The sequence below is a fragment of the Bos indicus genome, chromosome 8, assembly GCF_029378745.1.
Source record: "Bos indicus isolate NIAB-ARS_2022 breed Sahiwal x Tharparkar chromosome 8, NIAB-ARS_B.indTharparkar_mat_pri_1.0, whole genome shotgun sequence".
In the NCBI taxonomy this organism is placed as follows: domain Eukaryota; kingdom Metazoa; phylum Chordata; class Mammalia; order Artiodactyla; family Bovidae; genus Bos; species Bos indicus.
Window position 1 is genome coordinate 24,885,807 of NC_091767.1, and position 13,715 is coordinate 24,899,521.

Here is a 13,715-nt window from a genome sequence, read left to right on the forward strand (position 1 = left end):
ATCTGATGAGGGTTAGGAAGAGGGTATATGGTAAGTATTATGGTATAATTTTTAAAAGACTAAGTGCCCATTCACGTGCTCTATTCAAACATTTCACCTTTATTAAACAAAATCACCTGGAAGTATGTATACTGCATCCAAATAAGTAATGCAGATTCACTGTCAAGTATTTAATCTCTACTAGGCCATGACCCGGGTTTCCCTTGTGGCTCAGCTGGTAAAGAATCTGCCTGCAATGCAGAAAACCTAGGTTTGATCCCTGGGTTAGGAAGATCCCCTGAAGAAGGGAAAGGCTACCCACTCCAGTATTCTGGCCTGGAGAATTCCATGGACTGTGTAGTTATGGGGCTGCAAAGAATCAGACAGGACTGAGTGACTTTCACTTTCAGGCCATGACCCACCTAAGAACAGAGGTCAGATTTTATTTACTTTTTTATTTTTAGTGTTTAGCATAATGCTGAGCATACAGTAGGCTCTCAATAAATGTTTGAATCAATATTTAAGAGTTAAAGGTATACTTCTCTGTAAACAGAGTATGTATCTGGAAACTGGCAATGACTACACTGAAAGGGAAAATACTTTTTATTGTTGGGAAGTTCATTTCTGGAAAAGACCACTGTAAAACCTTAAACAGTATTAAAAATGGTTTATCATCAGATTCATTCATTAGATATTTAAACACTGTGAAAATCGCTCAGTTGTGTCTAACTCTTTGCGATCCCATGGACTGTATAGTCCAGGGAATTCTCTAGGCCAGAATATGGGAGTGGGTAGCCTTTAAAGTTACATTCTTAAACATGCCAGAACTTATGTCTATGTCATCCAGGTTGTATTTAAAGATGAAATTTTTACAGGGGCACCCAATTTTTTATAAAGAGTTCTCTGAATTCTATGGTACCTTGATTCAACTGCAGAGCTTGTTTCTTCAGTAATGGTCTGGTTATGTTTTGGCAAATCCGTAAGGTTGATCAGGTCAGGTTCTGCTGGACTGGATATGGGTTTGTGCTCCAAAGGTTCACTTGCCAATGGAATGCTGCCACTTTGTAAACTGTCACCAGAGGTACTTGGTTTCAAGAAAAAGCTAAATAGGGACCCGTCCAAAAAAAAAGAAAGCATAAAAAAGTCTATAAAAATCCTAGAATCCTCCAAATGTCATCATATTTATAATCACTGTATAGTAAAATAGTCACTAATAAATTATACAAATCCATAGAAACACTGACTATTTCAAACACTCACATACACACACTCTTGCTCTCCTTCTCTCTTCTTCTCTTGTCTGAAACTTTTCAAATGAAAAGATCCAGAGGAAGTCACTATAGTTCAATACAAAATCCCTTCAGTTTTTGAGAGACACTAAAGAAAGCTATGAAGGAAGTTGGAAAGCAAAATATTTCATTAATTTTCTTAATTAAAAAAAATAAAGAATAGCATTTTAACATGTATTAACTTATAACTATTTAAAATACCCTTCCCCCCCGCTTAAGAATCTCCATTTTTGTCTTTAGTCATTCTCTCTCCCCTCTATTAATTCAGTAATTTATTTTCATCTTCTCTCTTTCTCCTTCTGGGTGGGGATGGGGTGAGAGCTTTGCCTTGCAAGGGACATAAACAGTGCTTTATGAAGTCATAATAATGTTCTGTATCTTGATTTGCAGAAATCAAATTTACCTTAAATGAAAAAAAAAACTGTAAATAAATACTGAACTCTAGTTAATGATATGAACGCTCAAGTCTTTGGGGGAAAGGTATTTTTATTATTATTAATATAATATTACTACATATTATTATTACTAATAGGCCATACTGCGAAGCATGCAGGATTTTAGTTCCCTGACCAGGGCTGAATCTGTGTCTCCTGCAAAGCACTGAGCCCTAACCACTGGACTGCCAGGGAATTCCACCCCCCACCCATCTACATCTTATTTTAAACAAATAAAAATATAAGATGGACTGATGGATGGATGGAAGAATAGACAGGTGATAAAACAACAATGTAAAGTAACTGAAGAATATAGGGGCAGATATTTGGGTGTACTGTAAAAAAAAAAATCTTGAATTAAACTTGGCCCTAAGTAGGAAATTTTCCATAATGACATACTGGGGAAGAAGATTAATAATGCTGGTTTATATTCAATTAGAAAATATGAAATAAGATACCACAAAAGCTTAAGAAACTCAATTAACAAAAAAGTACAAAATTTATGGAGAATAATTTACAACTCTATTAAAAGAAGATCTAAAACAGGGAGATACATACCATGCTCATAGGGGAATAATACTACAGATGTCCATTTCCCCAGAATTAAGCTACAAATCTATTTGAATCCCATGAAAACTTAAGGTGGACTTTTTCTGTGGGGGAGGACTCAAAGTTACTCTAAAGTTTTATATGCATAACCAAAAAACTATAAGAAATTTCCAAAGGGGAACTTACCCTACCAACCAGACATAACATAAATATAGTAATAAAAATAATACAGTATTGACAGAACACAGAACCAGAGTGAGGTGTATATATAGGAACTTGATATATGATAAAGGTGATACTATATATAATAGTAATGAAGGAAGGATGTAAAACTGGCTCATTATATGGAGAAAAACAAACCTGGATCTCTATGATCATATACAAAGGTAGACTACAGATGTATTTAAAACCTAAATACCACAGGGAAAATATAAAGGCAACAGAAGAACATTAGGAAAAGATTTTCATGTACTATAGATGGGAATCTTTGGAATCTTGTTTAAAAAGAAGATTTCAAATGCACAAATCATAAGGTGGAAAACTAATGCATGATAACATCAAAACTGGTCATTTCTCTTCAAGGAATTAATATCAAGAATATTCAAGACAGGAATTCCCTGCCTAGTAGTTGGGACTCTGTATTCTCAGTGCCTAGGGCCTGGGTTCCATCCCTGGTCAGGGAACTAAGATCCCACAAGTGGCATGGTGCAGCCAAGAAAAAAAAAAAAAAGAATAGTGAAGACAGATCAACAAGAAAAAGAAACTAAATACAAAAATGGGTAAAAGCGAGTGACATCTGCAAAGTGGCACAGTGGAAAGCTATCTTTATCTTGTCCCTTCAATTTACAAGCAGTAAAACATCAACAATGCAACAAAGGTACCTCTGCCTAACAATGGAGATTCCCACACACCTGTACATCTAAAGGTGGATGGACTAGAACACACAGCGGAGGCGAAACTGAAGGAAAAGCACAAGTACAGCCTCCAGTCTTGGCATTCTGCTCTGGCAAGCTAAGTCTGCAGCCTCAGAAAACCTAGCAGCAGTGGGGGCAAGTGCACACAACGCCAGCTTCCCAGAAGCAGCAGCGCCTGTCATGACAGGTAACTGAGTGGCAAAGGGGCTTCAGACCTCATCCATCTGGCCACTGAGGAACCCACAACTCTGGCCCCCTGCCCCACCTTCCCACGCCAGTGGAGCCCACAAACCTTAGAAAGTCAAATGACCACTACCAGCAGTGGCAGAGCCTGCAACCCAGGGGATTCCAGACAAGAGGGAAGAGCCCACCATCCCAACGCACCAGGTCGTAAGACACCAGCAACAGTGGCGGCAGCGAAGCACCAATGACCCCAAGGCCCAAAAAGCAATAACGAGGTCACAAGGCCACACCTCTGACAGAGGCAGTGGAGTGTGGAAAGTGCAAACTCGCATATAATAGAGGCAGTTCAGGTAAGAGGAACCAAAGACTTGTGCTATTAATATATCACCACCTACCGGAAATCAAGAGGCCTCTATTTTTTGACCAGTTGAATTGTCAGAATCAAGCAGAAAGGTGTTCAGTACTTCAAATATGTTGGCAAGGGGAACAACTCACCAAGCATCATGAAGCACCAGAGTAACATGTATCCTCCCCACACACACAAAAAAATTACACTCCCCCAGAACCCAAACTTAAAGCTACAAATACTGCAATCTAACTGATTAAGATAATGCAAAATAGTTGTCATAAAGAAACTCAGTAAGCTAAAAGGAAACTCAGGCAGTTCAACCTCAGAAATGAAATTACTAAACAGAGAGAATACTCTATAAAACAAAGAGCATCTGGGATGACTAGGTATAAGATAGGCTCAAGGATGTATTGTACAACATGAGGAATACAGTCAATATTCTGTAGTAACTAAATGGAAAATAAAAATTGTATAAAAATAATAATAATAAAAAAGAAAAGCAAAACTCCCACATAAAACAACACCCAATGACTTGCTGTCTCCAGAAGACTCACCTCAGTTCCAAGGACAAACGTAGACTACATGTGAAGGAAAAGAATATGATACTCCAAGAAAACTGCTGCCAAAAGAAAGCGGGTACAGCCCTACCCTTATCAGACAAAACAGACTTCAAACCAAGAAGGCAGTAAAGGACAAAAATGGATAGCAAATAATGATAAATATTTACCATTTATTACTGATAAATAATATTCATCAAGAAGACACATTTATATGCACCTAATATAGAAACACCAAAATATATTAAAAAGTATCAGATCTAAAGAGAGAAATTGACTAACACAGTAAGAGACTTTTTAATACCCCATTTACATCAATGGATAGACCATCCAAACAGAGAGGAAAGCAACCTTAAATGAAACCTAAGATCAGAATTTGATAAATTTATATAGAACATTCCATCCAAATGCATTAGAATACACATTCTTCTCAAGTATACATGGAACTTTCTCAAGGATGCACCATATGTTGAGACAGAAAACAATGCTCAATAAGTAAATAAAAATAAATAAAAGAAGACTGAAATCATATTGTTATCTTTTCTAATCACAGTGGTATGGAACTGGAAATCAACTATAAGAAAGCTGAAAAAAATCACAAATATGTGGCTAATGAATAATATGCTACTGAAACACTGGTTTAATGAAGAAATCAAAAGAGAAACAAAAAATTACCTGAAGACAAACAAAAATATGACATTTCAAAATCTATGGGATGCTGCAAAAACAGTACTAAGAGGGAAGTTAGAGAAATACAGGCCTACTTCCAGAAACAAAATCTGAAATAAACAACTTAACCTTACACATAAAGGAACCAGAAAAAGAACAGGGAGTTCCCTGGTGGTCCAACGGTCAGGACTCTGTGCTTTCACTGCCAGGGCCCCACGTTGGATGCCTAGTCAGGGAACTAAGATCCCACAAATCACGGGCCACAGCCAAAAATAATCTAAGAAGAAGAACAAACCCCAAAGTCAGTAGAAGGAAAGAAATAAATAATAAAGATCAGAGTGGAAATAAATGAAAGTGATAGTGAATTCGCTTAGTCATGTCCAACTCTTTGCGACCCCATGGACTATAGCCTACCAGGCTTCTCCGTCCATGGATTCTCCAAGCAAGAATACTGGAGTGGGCTACCATTTCCTTCTCCAGGGGATCTTCCTGACCCAGGGAGCGAACCCAGGTCTTCCACATTGGAGGCAGACGCTTTAAGCTCTGAGCCACCAATGGATGAGACTAAAATGACAACAGAAAAGACCAGTGGAACTAAAAGCTGGTTCTTAAAAAGATAAACACAACAGACAAATCTTTAGCTAGACTGAGAGAGAAGGCTCTGATAAATACAATCAGAAACAAAAAGAAAATAACAAAGGGCACCAGAGGAATACAAAGGATTATAAGAATATTTTAAAAACCAGCTATATACCAACAAACAGGACAACCTAGAAGAAATGTTCAAATTCTTGGACTAGTACAACCTTCCAAGACTGAATCATGAAGAGATTTGAATTGATTGTTAGTACAGTCTGAAGCAGTAATCAAAAAGCCTCTAAAAAACAAATGGCCGGGACCAGGCAGTGTCACAAATAAATTCTACCAAACATCTATAGATTTAATACCTATCGTTTTCAAACTATACTGAACAATTCAAGAGGAGGGAATACTTTCTAACTCATTTTACAAGACCAACATCACCCAGATGCCAAAATCAGATAAAGACCACACAAAGTAAGAAATAGGTTGGTATCTCTGATGTACAAAGATGCAAAAATCCTCAACCAAATACCAGCAAACCAAATGCAACAATACATTAAAAGGATCATATACCGTGATCAAGTGGGATTTGTCCATGGGATGCAAGGATGGTTCAACATCTGCAAATCAATCAATGTGATACATACATTAACAAAATGAAGGATAAAAATATGATCATCTCAACAGGTGCAGAAAAAGCAGCTGACAAGACCAATCATCCATTTATAATAAAAACTCTCCACAAAGTGGATATAGAAGGAATATACCTCAACATAATAAAGGTTATATATGACAAGTCCCTAGCTAACATCATTATCAAAGGTGAAAAGCTGAAACATAACATAGAACTCCTAGCCACAGAAATTAGGCAAAAAAGAGGGAAAAAAGCCATCCAATTTAGAAAGGAATAAGTTTGCAGGTGACATGATTTTATATCTAGAAAACCCTAAAGAATCCACCAAAAAACTATTAGTAGTAATAAATGAATTTAGTGAAGTTGCAGGGTACAAAACCAATAAAAACCTGTTGTATTCTATATACTAATGAGCTAGCAGACAGGGGAATTGAGAAAACAATCCCATTTACAATCACCTTAAGAAGAAAAAAAAATTATAACTACTTAGGTCAGCAAACAGTTACCAAACTCTCAATTACTTAATGACTGATTATAGATCAGTTAATCTCTTTTCTAATGCCTAGAATTTAGTCATTTCACATTACAGAGCACCACCATAAAAGGGCAACAAGTTAAGAGAAGAGTTAAAGTCCCTTTCATCTTTCTTTTTTTGGTGGTGGTGGTGGGGAGGCTCCAGAGCACATAATCAAGGTCATTAAGGCAGAAATATTAAATTAATAACTAATGTTAGAATTTTTAATTTATAATAACTGATATACTTATATAACCTATAAAGTTTAGCTCCAAAAATTAACTATTAATAATAATCATTTGTTAAATAACATGGAAAAACAGCCTCCTACAATATTAGTATTTTCTCTCAAATACTGAAAATGAAGGAGGGCAAGGAAAGGAACACCTGGAGCACACCATGACTACTTCATTCTTCTGCCTTTTAGAGGGTACTTACCTCTCTAAGGGAGCTTTTACAATACTAACCTTGCAGAGCCTCTCAAGTCTTTAAATTCTATATTGAGAAGAGGCAAGAAGTTGCTTTTACAGAAGGGACAGGCTGTATTCAAATTTGAATCATCTGCCGTCCATCCAGCCATAATTTCTTCATCATAAACTAAAGCTGCACAAACTCTGCACTGTGAACAACTTGACATCAAAACCTAAGAGCAGAAAAACACACATACTGAAAACCACTGCAGTGAATAGTGGTCTTAATAGTCTTGGTACTCTTAATAGTCCATCCTCTCGAGACAAACATAGAATTGTATTTATTCTGTGGATCACATTTGAAATTAATAACAGAACAATTACTTTATAGGTAAAACTACTAGCTTCTTGCCTTGTTTACATAAGACACCAGAAAATTTAACAAAATGACTTATTTTATTATTCTGTCCAGAAAGGTATCATAGAATTCTGTTAAAATGCCACTCTGAAATAAAAATATGTTTACTGCCACTTTATTATTATGGGCTGAATATAGAACTTTTACCTCCATTGCACAATTCTGATAGATGCTGGACATGCTGGTGTTTGGAGAACCATGATCTGACTTTTCAAATTCCTGCCCTTTCATGCCTCTTAGAAATGGAAGTTCACCTAGAGAGAAGTAAACATCATAATACATTATGTATGAAAATGTCCTTATTCTTTGGAAATGCATATTTAGGGGGAAATACCATGAAGTCTACAATTTATTTTCAAAAGGTTTAGTATCAAAATGTACTTATGTACATTTAACAATAGTTAATTAAATCTAGGTGGAGAATATATGATTGTTCACTATATGATTCTTTGAACTTTTTAAAGTATTGGAAATTTTTCATAATAAAAAGTTGGAGAAAATGAATAAAATTACAATTTAAAAAATAACACAGAACTAGGAGATTTCAGTAATATAGCAAAGAAATTCTAAATTCTAGTAAATAACTGATTCGCCTGGAAAGCTGGTCAAAAATATATATTCTTAAAGTCCCATTCCACAGATTAAGTCTCAAAAGTTTTAGCCTAGGGCTTGGATATTTGTATATACTTATAAACAAATACCCCAGGTGATTTTGAGATACACTAAAGTATGAGAACTAATCATACAATCCACAAATATACATAAATAAAAAACTCAGTGGATTTCCCAGGCAAGAATGCTGGGGTGGGTTGCCATTTCCTTTTCCAAGGGATCTTCCCAACCCAGGAATTGAACCCACATCTCCAGCACTGCAGGCAGATTCTTTACCACTCACCCACCAGGGAAGCCACAGTCTGATTCCACACAGTACTTTAAGACCTTATAAAATAACAGTGGTTAACATGGTGTGGCTATACACAAATCTACCCGATCATCTCGACAAATGGGGCTTACTGTGTGTGTGTGGTACAGGGATAAGAATTATGGGCATATAAATCAGGAGAGAGGACAATCCTCCCCATTACCTGGTGAGTAATGCAGTTTTCCTATATCTCCACTGCTGCTACTACTGCCGAGGCTTGTGTTGCTCTGGGTAAGTTCACTGGGGACCAACCCTGAGATACTCGTATTAGGTGATATATTCTCTCCCAAAATATGGTCTTCAAGGCCAGCTGGGAAACTGTAATCTCTATTTGTTTCCTCCTTTAATTGGAAAAAATAAAATACCACATATATACATAAGATCTTCTCCAATGAGAATATATTCACTCTATCCTTTTCAGAATTAAATTCATCTATAATTCTAAAATCATCATCACCATATGTTCTGAAACCTTGACCTCTTTCTATTATTTGGAATTTCTCTTCCATACTCTTAAGACATTCAAGCAATGACCTATGCTTTAAGATCATGCTGTGACCCTAGTATAATTAGGACTGTGGGGTTTATCCCAATATTCAAACTATAAAATGAAAGAACTCTAGGAGCTCACTGCGTCCAATGTAATCAGAGACCCCAGTACAAACAGAGGAGGGGCTTAAGAGTCAAGAGAGCCAGACTGTGATCTTGGTTCCCCATTACATACTGTGATCCTACAGAAATGATCCTACAGAAATGACTTAACTTCCTTTTTAATTATGTTATCTGAAAAATGTGGATAATATGAGTACATTAAGATCAGATAATTGTGAGAATTTTTGCTAGCAATATGATTATTCTGAAAACAACCATCATCATTAGAGGAGTAAAACATGAACAAAGTTCTGAACACTGTAATTGTTGATTACAGCGACTGTAATGCTTTAAGTGATTGCTGATGCTTTAAGATAGTAAACATTTCACTAAGCAGTTTCCTTTTTAATTTATGCTTTAAAGAAGACTTATATGCCTTCCTTATTATAAAACTATTTCTGGGTATACATCCAGAAAAAACAGAAACACTAATTCAAAAAGAGACAGGCACCACAGTGCTCACAGCAGCACTATATAAAATAGCCAAGACATGGAAGCAACCCAAGTGCTTATCAACAGATGACAGGATCACGCAGATGTGATAAACACACACACACACACACACAATGGAATGTTACTCGGCCATTTAAAAAAAATAAATGAAAAATTGCCATCTGCAGCAACATGGAAGGACTTAGTATTACGGCTAGTGAGATAAGTAAGAGAAAGACCAACACTGTATGATGTCATTCATATGTGGCATCTATAAAGTAACACTAATGAATGTGTATGAAACCAGAAACAGACTCACAGAGATAGAAAACAGACTTGCGGTTACCAAGGAGTAAGGGGAGAGGGGCAAATCAGGGTGATGGATGTAACAGATACAAGCTACTTTTCGTAAAACAGATAAGCAACAATAATTTACTGTCTAAGAGACAGTATGTGGTTTAAAAAAACTAAGGAAATTAACATGTGACACAGTATTAACTAAAGTACAGATTTTGTTCAAATTTCACAAAATGTTATGCTAGTGTCTATTGTTTTCACACCTTAGTCAAAATTCCACATTGTACTTAGTTGCACTGACAGCTTCAGCTACATGCAACAAATTCTGGTAAACTCTCTTTTATTTTTTATTATGTTACAAATATTTTCTAATTTTCCTTGTTATAGCTTCTTTGATACACCCATCATTTAAAAGTGGACATTTAATTTCCAATTACATAGGTTTTTAAAGTATCTTTGAGATTTCTCATTTTGATACTAATATTCTCATTTAAATGCCTTTTTCTCTGCAATCACTCTGTATTTTTTCAGTCTTTTAACTTTAATGAGGATTTCAACGGCCAAGTCAAAGATCTCTCTGTGTAAATGTCACACTGTACTTGAAAATATGTAAGGTATTTTCAAATACCTTTTGATATTGATTTCTAACATAATTCCATAATGGTAAGAGAACAAATGGTAACAGAATAGCAAGGAGAGATAAGAAAGCCTTCCTCCGTGATCAATGCAAAGAAATAGAGGAAAACAACAGAATAGGAAAGACTAGAGATCTCTTCAAGAAAAGTAGAGATACCAAGGGAACATTTCATACAAAGATAGGCTCAATAAAGGACAGAAATGGTATGGGCCTAACAGAAGCAGAAGACATTACAAAGAGGTGGCAAGAATACACAGAAAAACTGTACAAAAAAGATCTTCATGACCCAGATAATCACGATGGTGTGATCACTGACCTAGAGCCAGATATCCTGGAATGTGAAGTCAAGTGGGCCTTAGGAAGCATCACTACAAACAAAGCTAGTGGAGGTGATGGAATTCCAGTTGAGCTATTCCAAATCCTGAAAGATGATGCTGTGAAAGTGCTGACCTCAATATGTCAGCAAATTTGGAAAACTCAGCAGTGGCCACAGGACTGGAAAAGGTCAGTTTTCATTCCAATCCCAAAGAAAGGCAATGCCAAAGAATGCTCAAACTACCACACAATTGTACTCGTCTCACATGCTAGTAAAGTAATGCTCAAAACTCTCCAAGCCAAACTTCAGAAATACGTGAACCATGAACTTCCAGATGTTCAAGTTGGTTTTATAAAAGGCAGAAGAACCAGAGACCAAATTGCCAACATCTGCTGGCTCATGGAAAAAACAAGAGAGTTCCAGAAAAGCATCTATTTCTGCCTTATTGACTATGCCAAAGCCTTTGACTGTGTGGATCACAATAAACTGTGGAAAATTCTCAAAGAGATGGGCATAATAGACCACCTGACCTGCCTCTTGAGAAACCTGTATGCACGTCAGGAAGCAACAGTTAGAACTGGACATGGAACAACAGACTGGTTTCAAATAGGAAAAGGAGTATGTCAAGGCTGTATATTGTCACCCTGCTTATTTAACTTATATGCAGAGTACATCATGAGAAATGCTGGGCTGGAGGAAGCACAAGCTGGAATCAAGATTGCTGGGAGAAATATCAATAACCTCAGATATGCAGATGATACCACCCTTATGGCAGAAAGTGAAGAAGAACTAAAATCCTCTTGATGAAAGTGAAAGTGGAGAGTGGAAAAGTTGGCTTAAAGCTCAACATTCAGAAAATGAAGATCATGGCATCCAGTCCCATCACTTCATGGCAACAATGGAAACAATGGAAACAGTGGCTGACTTTACTTTTCTGGGCCCCAAAATCACTGCAGATGGTGATTGCAGCCATGAAATTAAAAGATGCTTACTCCTTGGAAGGAAAGTTATGACCAACCTAGACAGCATATTCAAAAGCAGAGACATTACTTTGCCAATAAAGGTCCATCTAGTCAAGGCTATGGTTTTTCCAGTGGTCATGTATGGATGTGAGAGTTGGACTGTGAAGAAAGCTGAGCGCCAAAGAATTGATGCTTTTGAACTGTGGTGTTGGAGAAGACTCTTGAGAGTCCCTTGGACTGCAAGGAGATCCAACCAGTCCATCCTAAAGGAGATCAGTCCTGGGTGTTCATTGGAAGGACTGATGTTGAAGCTGAAATTCCAATACTTTGGCCACTTGATGTGAAAAGCTGACTCATTTGAAAAGACCCTGATGCTGGGAATGACTGAGGGCCAGGGGAGAAGGGGCAACAGAGGATGAGATGGTTGGATGGCATCACCAACTCAACGGACATGGGTTTGGGTGAACTCTGGGAGTTGGTGATGGACAGGGAGGCCTGGCGTGCTGCAGTTCATGGGGTTGCAAAGAGTCGGACACGATTGCGCAACTGAACTGAACTCCTTCGAAGGAAAGTTATGACCAACCTAGACAGCATATTAAAAAGCAGAGATTACTTTGTCAACAAAGGTCCATCTAGCCAAGGCTATGGTTTTTCCAGTGGTCACGTATGGATGTGAGAGTTGGACTATAAAGAAGGCTGAGCACCGAAGAAGTGATGCTTTTGAACTGTGGTGTTGGAGAAGACTCTTGAGAGTCCCTGAAAGGAGATCCAACGAGTCCATCCTAAAGGAGATCAGTCCTGGGTGTTCACTGGAAGGACTGATGTTGAGGATGAAACTCCAATACTTTGGCTACCTGATGTGAAGAGCTGACTCATTTGAAAAGACCCTGATTCTGGGAAAACCTGAAGGCAGGAGGAGAAGGGGACGACAGAGTATGAGATGGCTGGATGGTATCATCGACTCCATGGACATGGGTTTGGGTGTGGTCCAGGAACTGGGGATGGACAGGGAGGCCTGGCATGCTGAGGTTCATGGGGTCACAAAGAGTCGGACACGACTAAGCGACTGAACTCAAAGAGAACAGACTCTGTATGACTTCAATAACATTAGACCATGAAATGTTTGCACCTTGTTTTATGTTGCTAGATATGTTCCAGGGTCTTCTGGTTTACAGTCTATGGAAATTTGAACAGAATTTGTATCCTGTTGTGTGAAAACTGTAGAAATCTTAATTATCTCATTTGGTTCATAGTGCTTTTCAGGTCTACTCTTCCCTTCTACTTTTCTATTCATTCTATTAATTTTTGAAAGTTTGATACTGAAACTCCATATAAAAATCTTAATTTATCTACCTAAAAATAATTGTATTATACAGTGGAACTATATATAACTATATATAACTTTTATAATTTTCCAAGTCTCCTGTAAATGTGTTATGATACCTTCACTATAAAAAAATGTAATAGTCTACAATGTATGCAAAAATTGAAAGAGACACATGTACCCCAATGTTCATCACAGCACTGTTTATAATAGCCAGGACATGGAAGCAACCTAGATGTCCATTAGCAGATGAATGGGTAAGAAAACTGTGGTACATATACACAATGGAGTATTACTCAGCCATTAAAAAGAATACTTTGGAATCAGTTCTAATGAGGGGGATGAAACTGGAGCCTATTATACAGAGTGAAGTAAGCCAGAAAGAAAAACACCAATACAGTATACTAACACATATATATGGAATTTAGAAAGATGATAATGATAACCCTGTATGCAAGACAGCAAAAGAGACACAGATGTATACAACAGTCTTTTGGACTTTGTGGGAGAGGGCGAGGGTGGGATGATTTGGGAGAATGGCATTGAAACATGTATAGTATCATATGTGAAATGAATTGCCAGTACAGGCTTGATGCATGATACAGGATGCTTGGGGCTGGTGCACTAGGATGACCCAGACGGATGGTACGGGGAGGGAGGAGGGAGGGGGGTTCAGGTTGGGGAACACATGTA

The 13,715-nt window shown here is 37.4% G+C and overlaps 1 protein-coding gene across 4 annotated transcripts in view; it reads right to left on the bottom strand.

Annotated features, from left to right (window-relative positions):
* The window catches only part of DENND4C (DENN domain containing 4C), a 119,363-nt gene that overhangs the window by 18,955 nt on the left and 86,693 nt on the right, over nt 1–13,715 (bottom strand). For 3 of the 4 annotated variants that reach the window (XM_070794486.1, XM_070794484.1, XM_070794485.1), the window contains 4 exons: nt 8,567–8,744; nt 7,629–7,735; nt 7,121–7,296; nt 899–1,081 (listed from right to left, as the gene is read on the bottom strand). In XM_070794486.1, the coding sequence (XP_070650587.1) occupies nt 899–1,081; nt 7,121–7,296; nt 7,629–7,735; nt 8,567–8,744 (644 nt within the window). Of the gene's footprint in view, nt 1–898; nt 1,082–6,078; nt 6,126–7,120; nt 7,297–7,628; nt 7,736–8,566; nt 8,745–13,715 lie in introns of those variants that run through there. The other variant, XM_070794487.1, reaches the window with a different exon arrangement.